Source organism: Tenrec ecaudatus, chromosome 11 (assembly GCF_050624435.1).
Source record: "Tenrec ecaudatus isolate mTenEca1 chromosome 11, mTenEca1.hap1, whole genome shotgun sequence".
Lineage (NCBI taxonomy): Eukaryota > Metazoa > Chordata > Mammalia > Afrosoricida > Tenrecidae > Tenrec > Tenrec ecaudatus.
In genome coordinates this window covers 11223988-11242098 of record NC_134540.1, presented here as the reverse complement: position 1 = coordinate 11242098, position 18111 = coordinate 11223988, and the positions used below count along the sequence as shown (strand labels likewise).

The 18111-nt window shown below is 47.3% G+C and overlaps 1 protein-coding gene across 1 annotated transcript in view; it reads right to left on the bottom strand.

Moving 5' to 3' along the window:
• The window catches only part of CRYL1 (crystallin lambda 1), a 178910-nt gene that overhangs the window by 114840 nt on the left and 45959 nt on the right, over positions 1-18111 (bottom strand). The window contains exon 3 of the mRNA XM_075563594.1: positions 14170-14296. Coding sequence (XP_075419709.1) covers positions 14170-14296 — 127 coding nt within the window. The remainder of the gene's footprint in view (positions 1-14169; positions 14297-18111) is intronic.

The window sequence follows — 18111 nt, the reverse complement described above, 5'->3', positions numbered from 1 at the left end:
AGTTTTATCTACTTAAAAATAATTGTTTGGGGATTGTTAACACCCATGACCCGCCTCCCCACCTCCCATGTTCCCCACCCACCCCAGAACCATTGGTCCCATTATTTTGTCCTCCGGATTGTTTATCCTGCCTATCTTATCTAGATAGGCATGCAGCGAAAATTATAAGCACAAAAACAAGACAGAGCAAAGCCACAAAAGAAAACAAAACAACAACAACAATCCAGTAGACGACAAAAAAAGAAAAGCCTATAAATAGTTCAAGGTCTGTTTGTTGACCTTTAGGAGTGTTTTCTGGTCAAGTCTAATGGCGTGCCATGCCCTAGCCCCATAGTCTATTTTTGGTATTCCCCGGGGACTTCATTGTTCTGCTCCCCTTGCTGTTCCGTTGCAGTCCTTAGTGTTTTGCCTCGGTGTGGTGGGGTCAGATCAGGCAGAGCTGGGCTATCAAAAGATATAGCCTCTGGGGTCTTAAAGGCTTGAAGGTAAACAAGTGGCCATCTAGCTCAGAAGCAACAAAGCCCACATGGAAGAAGCACACCGACTTCTGTGATCACAAGGTGTCCACGGGATCAGAGATGAGGAATCAATGACCCAGAACAAAATATCAGACCATTGTGAATGAGGGGGAGTGGAGACCCAGAGCCAATCTGTAGGCAATTGGACATCCCCTTAAGAAGGGTCGCAGGGAGATGAGCCAGTCAGTGTACATTTTAGCAACAATGAAACATACCACGTTCCTCTAGTTCTTTTATGCCTCCTCCTCTACCACCCGCCAACTATTGTGACCCCAAATCTACCTTAAAAAATCCGGCTAGACCAGAGCATGTACATGGGTACAGATAAGAGCTGAAAACACAGGGAATCCAGAACAGATAAACCCCTCAGGGTGAATATCAAGAGTAGTCACACCAGGAGGATAAGGGGAGGTGGGGGTGAGAAAAGGGGAATTGATTACAATGATCTACATATGACTTCTTCCCCAGGGGGATGGCCAACAGAAAAGTGGATGAAGGGAGACATCGGTCAGTGTAAGACATGAAAAAATAATAATGATTTATAAATTACCAAGGGTTCATGAGGGAGTGAGAGTTGGGGAGGGAGGGGAAAAATGAGAAGCTAATACCAAGGGCTCAAGTAGAAGGAAAATGTTTTTAAAATGATGATGGCATCAAATGTACTTGACATGATGGCTGGCTGGATGGATTGTGATAAGAGTTCTATGAGCCCCCAATAAAATGATTTTTTAAAAGTAAATAAGTAACTTCAAAAATAAAATTTAACTCTGATCTCAAAAAAAAATGTTTTGGAAGCGCTGATGGCAAGCTACGTACAACTGTGCTTAATACTATTGAAAGATGGATTGTTTGAAGATTTGGAAGCGCCCCCCCCCAATAAAATGATTCATTAAAAAAATGAAAATGAACTCACTGCGTGCGCTCGCGCACACACACTTTTAAACAAACTCTCTGCCCTCCAGTGGTTCTGACTCAGAGCAACCCTGCAGGACCAGAGTGGAACCATTCTGGAAGATTTCTGAAACCAAGAATCTTCCCAAAGCAGGCCCTCTCACTTTTCCCCTGTGGAACAGCCGAGTAGGTTTGAACCGCCAACCTAGATGTTAGCAGTGCAGAGATGAGCCAGACCAGAACTCCTGTTGTCTCCTGCGTCTAGCTGCCAGCTATCTGGGCCCTGTTCACTCAGCCAGGTAGTCAGCTGCCTCCTCCACCAGGGAGCTCCGTGTCACTTCCCCAGGGCCCGCGAGGGGGAGGCAGCTGCCATCAAAGTATGGTTCCCTCTGCTAGTTCAGAGGACAGCACTGTCTAGCCATCAGGATGGCCCCGTGGGGCCTGGAGACAGAGAGGGAGGAACAGAGAGACAAAGAGGAGGGAGGGGCCAAAAAGCTGCACCCAGGGGACACTGGGAGAGAAGTACCTTTTGATATCCTCGGCCCCACCCCACCCCCTGCCTCCCACCCTCCTCCGCAATCCTCTCCTTCCCCATGAGCAGGGTGGGAGAGTGTAAGGGTTAAAATTGAAGTCAGAGAGACCCGAATCCAAATGTGTCACCACCGCTTACTGGGGGAAGGGGGTGTTCATGAAGAGCCTCAAAAGGTTCATGGAAAAATCCCATTATCTTTGCATTCCATTTTCCCAGGAGCCTTTTCAAGTCCCCAAGCGCAAGGCCTGCCCATGGGCTCCTGGGAACATTCGCTGTCCCTCATTCATCAACAAACAGTCTCACTGCCCTGGAGCTCGTGCTAGCTCGTGGCAAGCCCTGTGGGCTCCAAGACTGCAACTGTCTAGAAAGCCCAGTAAGACTGTAACTGTCTAGAAAACCCAGTAAGACTGTAACTGTTTAGAAAGCCCAGTAAGACTGTAACTGTCTAGAAAGCCCAGTAAGACTGTAACTGTCTAGAAAGCCCAGTAAGACTGTAACTGTCTAGAAAGCCCAGTAAGACTGTAACTGTCTAGAAAGCCCAGTAAGACTGTAACTGTCTAGAAAGCCCAGTAAGACTGTAACTGTCTAGAAAGCCCAGTAAGACTGTAACTGTCTAGAAAGCCCAGTCTTTCTCCTGAGGAGCTGCTGGCGGTTTCAAACTGCTGACCATGAGGATCACAGCCCAACACGTAACCCATACACCACCAGGGCTCCTATACCCAGGCATCCACACATATCTAACAGGACCTGCTACATGCCAAGCTCTGTCTTAGGGGCTGGTGGGGCTCGGGGAAGGGATGTACAGCAGTAAAACAAAAAGGTCCCTACGGTCCGGAGGTTGTCACTGAGTGGAGGGTGGGCAGGCAGGCTGTGAGGACTAAATTAAGTAAGTCTGTGTAGAGCACGTGGCCCAGGGCCCAGGGAGTAACAGGTAACAGGACCCAACACACGGTAGTGATTGCTTTGGTCTGAACTGTGACCCCCACATGAGACATGTGTTAAAATCTGAACTCCTATACCCGTGGAGGTGATGTCATGTCGGTAAGAACATTACCTTCGAGAATGCGATCTAATGTTCTGCTGTGAACTCAGACCAGGGTAAGGCGGATCTAGCCTAACCCTGGCTGCGGTATTAAAAGGGCAGAAATGGGCACGGGCCAACAGGCACAGACGGGAGAAGATGGAAGCCACCTGAGGAGCACCCCCAAGCCCGAGACCAAGGGACCAAGGGCTACTCAGGGCTGCCGGCCACCAAGGACTCAGGCTGAGCCCTGAACTCAGACTGTGGGCCCCTAAATGGGGAGCGAATACATCTGGGTTCTAGCAAGCCACCCACCTCTGGTATGTGTGTCACAGAAGCCCTAGGAAACTAAGTCACTGGCCACTAGGAGGGGGTCACTGGACAGACGGCAAGCAGGGCTGCACTGGTCTTCTGGGGCCCTGGGTATATAAGTGAACTTACTCATTGCTAGGTAACCTTGGCCTGGCAATCTTCACTTGTGACAAGAAAGTCCGAGCCCCAGGGCCCCAGGCACATGCTGGGTCAGACTGCAAGCGGTCCAGGAGAACCTGGCACCATAGCTGAAGACAGAGACTGGGTTGATTGGAGAAGAAGTCTAAGTGTTTTCCTGTAAGCCCTTGCAGAAGGCAAGTGTCTGAGCCATTTTGGAGTTCAGTCCTGTGTTAGTCTGGGTAGACTAGAGAAACAAATGCAGACACTCATATGTATATGTGAAAAAAGCTTTATAACCAAGAGCAATGGAATATTGAGCAAACATCCCAGCCCAGTCCAGATCAAGTCCATCAATTCGATATTAGCTCACATGCCCAATATCAATCTACAAGTTCCTCTTCAGACTCACGCAACACCTGCAATGACGTTAAATGCAGGAAGATCACTAGCCAGTGGGTGGAAAATCTTGTGGGGCCAGTGGCAGTGGAAGCATCTTGGCGCTGGCAGGGGTCTCCACATGGCTCCTTCAGGTCCAGGGCTCTAGCGTAGCTCCATGTATCTTCTCAACAGGAATGCCTTGCAGGGAATGAATGTATGTCCCGCCTCCAGCGAGCTATTTATCTCCTTCGCACCTCCAAATGAGGTCACCAAGGTGTGACCTGATTGACAGACGAAGCTCCACCCCTTCACTCTTAAGTCTCAAATTAACAACAGATTATGTAACTACTACAAGTCCTGACCCTAGCAGCAGGTTAATATACAAGAAGTAAGTTTTTGTTGATAATTAAAGGAGGAAATTAGCAGGGTTTGGTTTCACAATGTCACAAGATGCAATGGACACTGTAGGAAGACAGGTTTTACAATAATCATTAGGACATTATCTAGACCGACATTTCTCCTGGGCCACTAGATCACCATCCACTGAAGCTCCATGTGCCCTTGTTCACCCAAATCAGGGTGATGTTTCGTGCCTCACTACTTATGTTACTGACCTTGTTAGCCTCCTTCCCAAGTTGGCACATCCTCCTGATTAAAAGGAATTTTTACTGTAAGGGAGGGGACTGTTGCATTTTAGATTTTTAACCGATTGAATCTTCAAGTATGTTATATTTCCAGTATTGAGTTTCCCTGTATTACTATGAACTTATAAACAAAGCAATAAAATAAACCAGCCCCTAGGGTGATATCCATATTGACAAACAGGCACCAATCCTATTCAATGAAGGCTTGTGTGAATTTTATCAATAAGGGGAATGGGGACAAGGAGAACAGGCCACATAGGCTCGGCCTGGTCTGAGTGCCTTGGGCCATGCACAGTGCAAATGCTAAACTGGGCAAAGCAGAAGACTCCGCTGCCTCCTTCCCCAGCCCTCACTTTCAAGGGGCAGAGGAACCAGCTGCCTCCGGAGCCAAAGGGGCAGCAACAGCTGCTCAGCCATCCAGTGTGCAGCCTCCTCTTAGCAATGCCTGGCCCAGCGCCTGCTCCCGAGGGGCAGGAGGTCCTCCCCGGGCTGACACAGCCCAACCAACCCTGAGATGATAAAAGGCACCAACTTGAAAGGAACCCTTTGATTTCTCCCCAATAGTTTCAACAGCGAGGCTGGGCACCAGTCTTTGAATACTGACTTCCAAATGAAAATAAACACAAGCAGAGCCATCCAGAATAAGCAGAGGTGGATCCCAGGGGGTCTCTGACCTGGGCAAACAGTGGGATGCCCCACAAGCAAGAGCAAAAACAGACCATTGGGGGCGCTGCCCCCACACTCCACTTCTGGCCCGGGTTCCTGAGGACTTGGACCAGGACGGAGCTCCACCCGAGGTGGCCCTGAGCCTCTCTTAACTCCGCAATCCCAGATCTATTCTCCCACGGGCCTTGCAATGTGAACTCTTCCAAGGCGGGACTACATGGTATATAATGTTCTCTGTAAATAGTGACTTCCTGCCACCGACAGCAACAAGTGAAGCCATTAATTAGAAGCTAAGCTTACAATATGGACATGTTTTCAGGAGGGATCAGTCCGTTCCTGGGGAAGGACGTCATGCTTAGGGTCTGTAGAGAAGAGGCAGACCCCACAAGGAGATGGACTGACAGAGTGACTGCCACTCTGGGCTCAAAGGGATGATTGCGAGGCTGGTGCAGGGCCAGGCAGGATGTTGTTCTGTGGTCCGAAGGTCGCTGTGAGTCAGAACGACTATCCCACAGCAAGTATTACAACCGTCACGTTGTCATACGGGGTGGCTTGTGTGTTGTGGTGCTGTTAGAAGCTATGTGCCTGTCTTTCGAATACCATCAGGGTCACCCACGGTGGGCAGGTTTCCGTGGGGCTTTACAGACTCAGAACACCAGCCTGGAGATCTACTTCCAAAAGGTAGCCAATGAAACCTGCGGAATTGCAGTGAAATGTTGCCAAACAAAAGATTGCCGTAGGATGAACCTCAAAGCACACAGGGGCCCCAACAGTGGACTCTATTGCCCCAGTGGTTGTGTAATAGTGCAGGGCCAGGTACAGTTCTGAAGTCAACAACAACCACATGACAATTGCAGACACAGTTGCTGTTCTCCAAGCACTAACAATGTGCACCATACCCACTCTCCGATGGGCACGCTTTTAGCCGGGGGATATGATCAAAAACTTACTTCTCGGCTGATTTATTCCACTTCATAGCTTCTATTAAAATACTTAGATGAGACGCTGGTTTTGACTTTGTGCATTTCTTTAACAGCCTATACCTAGGCGGTGACAATGATGTGGCGATCTAAGTAGCATGAAGCCAACTCTACAGTTTATAGCAATATCCTATATATAATTGAGATATATATCATATATGAAATTGAGATATAAATATACAGCTTATAGCAATATCATATGTAATTGAGATATATCATATAATTGAGATATGTATCAATATATATATTCTAACTCTGTGTGCGAGTGTGTGTGTGTGTGTGTGTGTGTGTGTGTGTGTATGAGAGAGAGAGAGAGAGAGAGAGAGATCTCACTGCTGTTAAGTTAATTCCAGCACATAGTGACCCTCCCTTTAAGCAAAGATTTAAGCCTCCATTCCTACATTTAGGGGAAAATAAGGTCACTCAGTTTTCTTTTCAGAAACCAAATTAAGGAGGTCCATGTTGATACAATGACATCTTGGCTCTTATATACCAATAAAACAAGGCATCCCTGTTCATTTATCAATGTAATAAGTCTTTTAGTTGGATATATAGCCCACCCCCAGGAGGACGAATAACAGAAATGGGGTGAAGGGAGACAATGACAGTATAAAACACAAAATAACAACAATAATAAAGAAGTGATCAAGGATTCCTGTGGGTGGGAGGATGGGGCGGGAGGGGTCGGGGAAGGAGCTGATACCAAGGGCTCAAGTAGAAAGAAAATGTTTTGGAAATGTTGATGCAACATATGTACATGTGTGCTTAATACAACTGAATGATTGTCATAAGATTTGTAAAAAACCCCAATAAAATGATTAATCGGGAAAAAATTAAGTTAAAAAGAAACTTTTTGAGGGGGGATCAGGGAGGGAGGGGAAAAAGAGGACTTGATGCAAAGGGCTTAAGTGGAGAGAAAATACTTTGAAAATGATGAGGGCAAAGAATGTACAGATGTGCTTTATACAATTGATGTATGTATATGTATGGATTGTGGTAAGAGTTGTTGGAGTCCCTAATAAAATGTAAAAGAAAAAAAAATTAAAAAATAAAATTAAAAAATAAAAACTCACATCAGTCCATTGCGATTCATTGCAACACCATGTGTGTCAGAACAGAACGGTGCCCCCAAGAGGTTCTCGGGGGCTTTCTCAGAAATAGGGAGCCAGGCCTTTCTTCTGTGGTGCCACCGGGTGGGGCTGCATGGCCAGACAATTTGGCAGCCACCGAACCCTCTGTGCCCCCCTCTCCTGCCCCTCTGACTGGCTTAAAATCACACGACTGCTCTCACTTAGTACCAGGCGGCTTCCCACAGGCGAGGCGAACAATGTGTGATTTGGAGCAGGCCGGTACTTACACCCCTAGAAGCCCCCTCTCAGGAGCTTGTCCTTAGGGAGCTAACCCAAAGCCGAGGCGAACAGCACTTACAGATGAGTAGCCAGTCGTACTTAGGGTAACAGCATGCCAGAAGCAACTGCAACGTCCTGGCTCCTCAGGGATCATCCAGTCACTCAAGGAACTCACCCAGACGCTCGATGGACTTGCAGATTCTGGCAGACAGGGAAGTGTGGCGGGGGGACAGGAGAGTGTATGGACCGAGGGGCCTTCAAAAGCTTCGTAGAAGCATGCTCTTGTTTTCTCATTCCCTTGCCCATGAACTTTTGGAAGCCCCCTCTTATGACACACTACAGTTGACAAGCGCCCTGGTGGTGCACTTAGGTAAGGACTCAACTGCTTACCACCGGGTCTGAGGTTCAAACCCACCAGTTGTGCCTTGGGAGAAAGATGAGGCGGCCTGCTCCCCTAAAGACCCACAGTCTTGGAAACCCTCTACGGCATCGCCATCGACCAGATGGCAGACAGGGTGCACTCACAGTGGTCAAGGTGACACATGAAGGAAGGCTGGATATGAATATGCACAAATAAAACCGGTAACTGTCCATGTTTTCCCCTTTCTAGTGTCCACACTTGGATATGATGTATATTTTAAGCATTTAAAGAGATGGATGTCTAGTGGGCTTAGTGAGAATTTCGTGCAGCTCAGTGGTTCAGCTTTGGGAAGTGAAGCCTAATTTTCTGGAGGGTGCATGTCCCTCCTTGCTCCCAGTGCCCAGCCAGCGTAGAGCCGTCCCTCTGCCTCCTTGCCGCGCTGACCTCTCCCCGGGCGTGGTGGCATGGGCCAGTGGACCCACCTGCTAACCCAGAAGTTCCGGCAGGAATAGAGAGAAACTGGTGCTCGCAGATTCTCCTATCACTTGGGAGGGCCATTCCGGACAACCACGATGACCTAGAAACCCAACGCTGGGCATTTGCCCGACAGAAAGAACAAGTGTTCCTACCCAAACCAGTCCACAACTATCTGCAGTGGCGTTTGTCTCAACAGCCCAACATTGGAAACAGCCCGCAGGAAGTGGCGGAATAACCACCGCAGGCAGTCAATGAATGAATCAACACACTCTTGTCCCGCAGGGCCACTCGCTCGCTGTGAGGCAGCGTGACTCCATGGCACGGAGTCTGGTCTTTGGTTGTCTGGCTTTTCTGGTGCGGCCCATCCATAGGATGTAACGGAACTCCACAATAACAGGACACAGAGTCTCGATAGAGAGACACATACAACTCGCAAATGCAGTTTGCGTGCACGGAAGCAGCCAGACCCCAACAGGCATTACACAGAACACAGCCTTCTGGAAAGGGCCAATGCATAGACAAAAAACAGGTCAGGGGCCAAGGCAGCACCTGTGGGGGGAGAAGGAAGTTGACTAGAGAGGGGACCAAGGGAACTTTATGCAGCACATTTCTGCTGTGCTCGTGGCCACTGAGCTGCCAGCATCTGTCCAAGAACCAAAGTACCGTACCCCACAGGGTAAGCAAAATGACAGGCCACTTAGAGATGTCTCTACAATCGGCGATGGCTGCAGGCAAGCTCTCTCTGTGAGACACTTGTCTCCTTCCAAAACAAAACCAAAAAAGAGGCTCCATCAAAACAGCGGCTCCCGAGGGGACCTGCCAAGCCAGTTAAATTCAAAGCAGAGAGGTCAGCTCCGAAGGCAATGATGACTGATTTTGGGGATTCCACAGGGTTAATTTTGATAGATATTCTCAATGGACATGGGGACACCTTGTTAGGAAAAAGTTTTAAGAACATTGAAAACTGTATTGATAAGGGGGAAAATAGGCAGAAAAGTCACACTGAGGAATTATTTCTCCATCACAACGCACATCCTCATTCCCGAGTACAGCGGGCATTGCTCTACAAGAATCTCTGGGAAACCTTACCCCATCCACCCTACAGCCCTGATCTGCCCCAAACATCTACAAGAACACTGACTCCCTGAGGATGCCCAAACTGCTGTTTTTGACACGGTGTCGATGGAAGAATGGAGAATTCTTCAGGGACAGGTGAGGAAGATGGAAACGTGGCCTCAGAAATGGATAGAACGGGGTAGAGGATATGTCCCAAAACAATTGCTTCCCATTTGGATATTTTTGATTACTAAAGGTTTCTATGATTTTCTAGTGTGTCATTTTGATGTATCCTCAAATATTCATATAAATAAAACCACCCCCCAGGGGACACAGATATGGGAAGATATAACCAAACATCTCAGGAGATTGGTTTTCTGGATTTAAACACACTCAGGACCATAGTCTCAAGGAACAACTTGGGCAATGTGGCACACAGTTCATGTTTTACATCCTAGCTGAGGAATAGCATCTGAGATCTTTAAAGTTTGCAAGTGACTGTTTAAGATACCACTATTTGACTCTACTCATTTGGAACTAAAGAAAAAGAAAGAAACCAAAACACTCAGCAAAGAAAGCCTATAGGACTAATATAGGACAAACCATGACTTTCTCTACCCTGAGACCAGAAGAACTAGATGGTACCCAGCTACCATTAGGATCCGCTCTCATCAGGGGGCAATAGATGGATCTTTGGAAGATCAGCAAGAACTGTGGAACAGCATTCAGATTCTTTAAAAGTCCAGATTTACTGAACTGATCGAGACTAGTAAAACCCCCAGCCCTGAGATGTGCTTTAAACCTCACGCCAAAATTATCGCTTGACGTCCTCTTTTAGCTAAAATAATTGACTAGCTCACAAAATATCGAATATCGCTCGTGACTAAAGAGTTCTTTAAGCAGAAATTATGCCATGAGGGTAACCTTTTAGCTACATAGTAGACTGGGTCACACGTGACAGTGTACAGCGCTCCAGTATTTAATATTGTATCCCTTGTTATCATTGCACTTTTGGCTTCATGGTGTCACTGTCATCAGACTGTTTGTGTGAATCCTGTTCTGATTTTGTATGGTGTTCGTCATAGGAAGCCCAGATTAGATAAACCTACAGGGACAACAACTGGCTCGAGGGATTCAAAGGGACTTGACCCATCAGTCTGGCTGGGAATGGGAGCTAACAGCAATGAATTCAGGGAAGGAGAAATGTCCTGGAATTGGAAGCTGTCTTGGCAGCGCAACTCTTACAAATGTGATTGGACTATTGAAAGGTATGCTGCCTCCATGGTACACCAGTGAAATTGTTAAAAAGTAACTAAGTTTTTTAATAGAAACAATATACTTGTATAAATTAGATAGAAACTGTTCAAAGGGAACCTAATTGTCCTGTGTAAATTTCCACCTTGAACGTAAAAGAACGCTATACTACACATGGGATTTTTACTGTATATATAAATCATATCATCAAAAATGATTTCTGGGCTTAAAAAACAGGGCACAAACAGGAAAGGAAAGATGCAAATTCATAAGCACAGTCTTGCATACTTGACGCTGACCCCCCACCCTGCCCCCTGCTCTGTGAACCACTCCCTCAGCCTCTATGTAAAAATGAGAGGCGGGGGAGGTTTATACTGAGGCTCAGTGAATCAGGGCCAGGAGTCCAATAAGCTTCTGTCCTTCTGGAAAATACACACATTTTAAAAACCGGTGTCAGTCTTCATGAGCACCGCTTCCTAAAGTTACCAACAGCGTCTGAAGGCCATGGTCCACACAACCAGCATTGTCTAAGGGCTGGGCTCAGATGCAAAGGTTGATAATATGCCTGAGTAACACAAGTTTCACATCTAGATTTCAGCAATGGGCCTGATCCTAAGGAAATGTCATTTAAACTCCCTTAATTCTATAAACGATTCCCACGGCTCATGGCAGCCACCGTGTTGAGTCTTAAATGCACAGCCCGGACAAAGTCTCTGCGTGGTGTCCAATGACCCTTCATGCTCCTTAAGAGCCAGCAATCGGCACCAGTTTTGCAGAATAAATTCATTTTCCGGCCCAGTAGATTTTCTCGCCTGGAGAGATGTGATTTCAAAATCACAGTAAGTTCTACAAATTCAGGTTTCTTTCTTGCACTCTCCCACATTTCAGCTGACCCGTGTCCCGCCCACTGGGGACACTTTCCACCGAGAATGACGCTCCTTTTTGGACTGCGGTTAGTTGAAGAACTCAGCTGGTGTGTCTTTGTTCTGTATCAGGTAGAACAAGCTTATTTATTGAACTTTTGTATAAAAAAAGCGGATAATGCTGTCACTAAAGTGGAACAGGGATTTACACAAAGCTGAGCTACGGCATCATCAGCTTTGTAAGGAGCTAATAACTAACCTTCCTGGACCCTTTGCTAACTCTAGCCCATTTTAACAGCATTCTCAGATGAAAGGTTAGACATCAAATAATACACAGAACGTGATGTATTTTTAATTAAAAAGTTCAATAAACTTCTTCAATCTGATATAGTCCTGAGATTTATAAATGACACAGCAAGAAATAAAACTGTAACACAAAATTCTATTATAGTGAAAATTCTATTAAAGCAAGGAAGAAAGAATACACAGAAGAACTGGAAAGAATACAACTGTACAAAAATATTAAATATCCTTGGGATAGAAGACCTAAGTAGAATTTCCTTAAACTCTAATATATTAAAAGTAATGGCCATTAATCCAGTTCTGACTCGTGGCCTTCCTGTGTGTCAGAGTAGAACTGCGCACATTGGGTTTCCAGAGTCTAATTTATTGGAAATAAATCACCAGGCCTTTCTTTCCACGCCTTCTCTTGAGTGTATCTGAATAGCCAGCCATTGGGTTGGTAGCGAAGTATTGACATTTTCTGTTCCACCTAGAGATTCTGCTTTTTAAAATCCCTCAATGGTTTGAAATGCTAGTAAAATTTAATAAAGTAAAATGTAGTATAGTTTTGGGTGGTTTTTTGTTTCTATATTTTGGGGGTTTGCCTATCTTTTGTTCTTCTTTTTCTAAAGCACTGAACCCTATCCACCGCCTGTGACCCTTCCCCTTAATCCAAAGGCCAAGTCACACTCAAAAAACTTACCTTCAGCCTGATCAAACCAAACCCACCGCCATTGATTCAATTACACGGAGCCCTCACATGCTACAGAGCCACGGGCTCCACAGGATTGTCTGGCTGTAATCTTCACCCAAGCAGATTGCCAGGCTTTTTGTATGGGCCACCTTCAGTAAAGCTCCTGCTCAGAACCCCTGCTCGCCCCAATTTCTCTTTGTGGCACTGAAGGTACAAACTATTTCCATAGAAGATAATCTCCCCCAGGGTAGAAATCAAACACCATCCTCTGTTTGCTCCTGCTATACTGACCGCCTAAGGGGCCCTGGTGGTGCTGTCGTTGGACTGCTCACCTGGAGGTCAGCAGTTCAAAACTGCCAGCCATTCTTTGGGAGAAAGATGAGGCCAGCTACTCCCATAAAGATGGAGAGATAGTTGTCTAGAAAAAGAGAAGGACTGAGAAAAATCCCTCTTCTGCTGCTCAGTTTGACACATATGGGTTAAATAAACTTACAGGAAAGTTCAGGGTCACAAAGACTTAGATCCTAGACAGCCTACATTTGGCCTAAATCCCAGAGTAGCAAATGACCATCAAGCACCCCCAGCCATTCTTGTTTCTGGTCCAAATTCTCTGCTAGAAATGCGCAATTAAAAAATGAAGAGGCACAAGTCTCCAGTTACAAACGATCGGCGAGAGGCAAATTCGCTTAAATAACTTTATACCTCTTAATGGGAACGGAGGATGTCTGCTGGCTCCCTGCGCCCCAAGCCAAACCAAATACAATGCCATTGAGTCCCTCCTGACTCACAGCGACCCTACAGGACAGGGATGGCCTGCCCTTGTGGGTTTCCGAGACAGAGACTCCTTACAGGAGTACAGAACCTCATCTTTCTCCTACCCCTCAGTCCAGAGGAAGGGGTGGGGGTAGGGGGCCTGGGGAACTAGATCAAAACCATCGTCATTGAGCAGGTCCAACTCAAAGCAGCCCTACAGGCAGTTTCTGAGACGATAAAACCTCATGCAGAGGTTCTCAACATGTGGGTCACGACCCCTTGGGGGGGGTCAAATGACCCTTTCACAAGGGTCGACCGATTCATTGTGGTAGCAAAATGATAGTGATTAAGTGGCAACAAAAATAATGTTATGGTTGGGGGGTCACTACCACATGAGGCGCTGTATGAAAGGGTCACGGGCATGAGGAAGGTTGAGAACCACGGCCTTAATGGAATCCCAGCTTCCTCTTTCACCTGAGGAGCCGCTGGTGAGTTTGAACTGCAGCCCAGGGCTTGCCCCACAGCACCAGTGGGGCTGAAAGGACCACCGGGCTACAGCCACAGCCCAGAGCTCTCTCTGAAGCCCACAGGGAAGGTGTGCGCTGGCTGCCAGGCTTATTCAGCCCGCCACCTGGCCTGGGAGGACTTCACCCAAAGTGGTTAGAAGAACTGAACACAGAAATGACGATGGTGACTTTCCTGTGGTGTCCTCACTCCCTTAGGTGTAAGAATAAGAATACAGTCTCTTACGGTATGGGCAGATTAAATAAATACAAAAAGCAATGTGTCCAAAAAATTCTGGTTTTTTTTTTTTGCTCAAAATTCTAACACCTCTAAATCATAACATTGCAATAGTTAGATGACTGATTGCGGGATGTCTCTCACAGGAAATATCACTGCGGCCACCCCACCCCCTGCCTTGTATCTCCCCAGTTCTTCCCCACGCACTGAGTCTGTCCTGGCGTCCTGGCGTCCTGGCGTCCTGGCGGGGGGGCCCCCAGGGGCCTCATCAACTCACCTGAATGTGCATGGCGCCCTCTACTGCCATCTGCAAGTCAGGGCAGCTGCTGATGAGGGACAGCTGCTCCTGCGCCCCCAGAGAGCCTTTCAGGGCCCCCGACTTCTCCAGCAACTCCATCTCCTTCCTGGGAAAAGGCAGACAGGGGTGGCTGTGAGTCTTCACGGACAAATTCAAAAGCAGAGGGTGACACAAGGCCCAGGCCCCCCGCTGGATTTTCCCCATCATCCTTCCTTCAGTTCCTGGAAGGAACGCGTCCAGACAGACCAAGGTTGGGCTGTGAAAACCAAAGCTCTAGATTATTCATCCATCTGGAGGAATAACCTCAGAGCTGCTGCTGGCCGTGGCTTTGGCCGAGGACTCTGACTCTCTCTCTCTCTCTCTCTCTCTCTCTCTCTCTCTCTCTCTCTCTCTCTCTCTCTCCCTCTGGACCTGTGCTCCCAAATTTGACCTCGGAGAAGTTCTATGATTCTGCCACATCAGGTATGCATTTAAAATTAAAAATTTTTTAAGTTTCATTATACATTGAATGAATACTTTTTGAGGTGGAAAAGGTTCAAAGGGTACTTACTTTGCCCATATATAGGAGCTCTGGTGGCGTCGTGGTTAGGAGTTGAGAGGCTAACTGCAGGGTTAGCAGTTCAAAACCACCAACCACTTCTGGGGGGAAGGGCAAGGCTTCCTACTGTCCTCAGAGTTAGTCTTGGAAACCCCAGAGGGCAGTTCTACTCTGCCCCACAGGGTCACTGTGAGTCAGGATCGACTCGATGGCAGTGAGTTCAGTTTGCGGTCCTTCTCACATAAGGAGTCTGGATGGCAGAGTGGGCTTCCCATGGACCTTCTCACCAAAGTTAGAAACCCACTCCCCACCCTGTCGGGAGAAAGATGCGGTTCTGCAGAAAGATGCAGCGTATCGCCTCGGACACCCACAGGACAAGTTCTCCTCTGTCTTTGGAGGTCACCATGAGACGGAATCGACTAGAAGGCCGTGAGCGTGAATTCACCATGAAACGGAACAATAGACCACTTCTTTAAAGTCTAACAGGACCCGGTCTTTTGACATTTTCGATTAGGCTGCATTTAATTGGAGACACTCTTCCTTCGTCTTTCTAAACCACATGGCCTCTCTCATTTAGGATTAAAGAAAAGAAAATTCCTCAAAGAGGATCATCTACACAATGTATCCACTTACGTTCTGAAGACACAAGGGACTCGACTCCCTAGAGATTAGAGACCAAGGACCTTGCATCCGTTTGCTCTTGGAGGCACGTGGTTAAGGGCCTAGTCACGGCCCTTTTACACCTTGTACTTAGACTACAGGCCGAGACGAGACCACTTTCCCTTTGAAGAGCCTCCATCGACCTACCAAACCCGCAAACTCCTCTCAGGGATTCATCACCAGGAGGCTTGCCATGTGGGCACCAGGTAAGCTGAATGCCATGTGGGCACCAGGTAAGCTGAATGTCATGGCTACAACTGAGCAAGCCCACGATGGACGATGAACCCAAAGCAGGTCTATCTCCCCAGGCTGCCCGGTGGTTTGCCTCGAGAGAACAGTCCCATCGCCAATTCCATCAGCTCATCCCTCTTCAGCAGCCGGAAATGAAACCCTCAGAGTCAACCTGAGCCAGCAGGGGAAGCCACAGAAGGAAAGGCAAGTTGGTACCTGGTGGCTTCTTGAAAGGCAGGGCCATAAACAACAACAAACCTTCTTCAGAAACAACTCCTTCCGGCACCGCCGAGAGCAGCCAGGGCTGGTGTCTGACTCTGGCAGGCTCGGTTGGCCCTGTCCCTGGACAGTGCCTGTGTTTCCACCGCAGAGATGGAGCAGCAGAGGTGGCTTCCTGGATCACTAGCTCCCGGAGCCTCACAATAGACCCCCAACGGCTGAGGTCATCCAAGAACCTCTCCCCTTATAACCTAAAATGGCTTTGCAGCTACTTTGTTCAAAGGATAGATGGGCTTGTTGGATGCAAGAAACTATAGCACATCTTAATTACTCCGTTGACGGAGTGTGAGGAGACTTTTAAGCCTTTGTGGGGGAAATTGATTACCTCTGAATTCCACTTATCCACGAACGTTTTGAAGCCCCTTCATCAGCAAGTCCTATAAGTCAGACCTACAGCAAAAGCCAAGGCCAGGAGCCAGCAATATGAGGAAGCTGCCTGCACTGCCTATGAACCTAACTAGGATTGAAACGCTCATGGTTCATAAGAGCTCCTAAAAACAACAAAATATCTCGCTAAACTAGAAGATCCGTGGTGGTGGAGTGGTTCTACATTGGGCCGCGATCTGCAGGGTCAGCAGTTCAAAAATCACCCACCGCTCCTTAGAAGACGGAACTGTCTGGTGACCCTCTGCGGACACACGCTGATGCTCCCAGAAACCCACCTGGGTGGTTCTGTCCTGTCCTACAGGTTCCCGATGAGCTGGCACCGACTCAAAGGCAGGGAGCTGGGTTTGGTATGCGATGAATTTAACATCGTGTCCCTATTCCTTTTCAGGAACTACTTTCTTTCCACAATTTATGCTATTTGAAAAAGTAGAAAGACTAAGAAACATCACTGTATTTCTACCATCCATAATTAACAGCCACCAAATTTGCTTCTTCCTTTTAATAAAAAATTAAAGATAACATACCTTTAGACACGCTTATACACACACACACAATTTACAAGCATCTTTCTAAGGGTTTTGTTTGTTTGTTTGTTTTTTAATCCCGAAGCTGGGTGACATAATAATGATCCATTTTATCCTTTAGAAAATTATGTCCGCATACCTAGGGTGTCAAAAAGCACCTGCTTCAACTTTCAAGAGGTCACCTGTGTCACTTCAAAATTGAACATGCATCCAAAGCAAACATTTGGATTTTCTCCCAAAAGTGCTACTAAGTCAGACTGGATAAAATCTAGCAGAGGACAAGAGGCTGCCTTGTTCCTTTGATGAACTGCTGTTTCTCTCTGATTGTCCCCATCATCATCATCCTCCCCACGGGGCCAGAGGAGGAGACAGAAAGAGGACTGGGCGTGGTCACACGCCACGGCCCCTTCAAGACTGGCCTCGAGATAAAGAACCCACACACTCAATGCTGCCTCGAAGTCCTTGTCCTCCTGGGCAGGACACAGAATAAGCAGACTCAGGGATTAACACAAGTTGGCCTTCGAGATGGCTGGAGACCCCAGGACCTGGCTGGGTTGGTCTTCCTCCAGAGAAACCAGGTGAAAAGTCTGACGGACCTTCCAGGCATCTCCAGACAGATCCCTGTGTCCTGTCCAAGTTCAGCCAATGCTCTATATGCAACAAAGCAAATCGAGCTACCTGGCAAAGCGTTGTCCCCATTAGCTTGGTGTCATCTCAAGCCAGTTAACTCATAGCAGCCCAGTAAGGCCGAGTAGAGCTAGGCTGTGATGCTTAAAGGAGGCATCTTCAGAGACACATCTTTCTTGCAGGGCAGTCAAGCATTTGTCCCGCTGGGACTCATTCCCGTCATTGTGATGATTTTCAAAGAACGGGCTCTCGCTCTGTCGAAGAACAGAGGAAATGTGCCACGGCCAGATTTTCAAAAAGCCTTGCACAAGGAAGAATTGCGCAGCTCTACAGGAATGAAACCCTTGACGTAGTGATGAGCAAGAGCCCGGGGGCGCAGCGGTTACGCTTTGGGCTTCTAACTGCAAAGTCAGCAGGGAGAAACCCCCAGCCCCTCCTGGAGAGAAAGAAGAGGCTTTCTACTCCTCTGAAGAGTTGCATCTCAGGAGCCCACAGGGGCATGACCATCATCAATCACCACTAGAGGGCAGTCTAGCACTAGGATTCAAAAGATGGAGCCTAACATGAGCAAAGTTAAAATTGTTACTGGATATGTTAATCATTATCCTGACGTGGTAAAATAGAGTGTCGATTTTTTCTATTTCAACTTTTTGGATTTTCATCCAAGGGACCTTT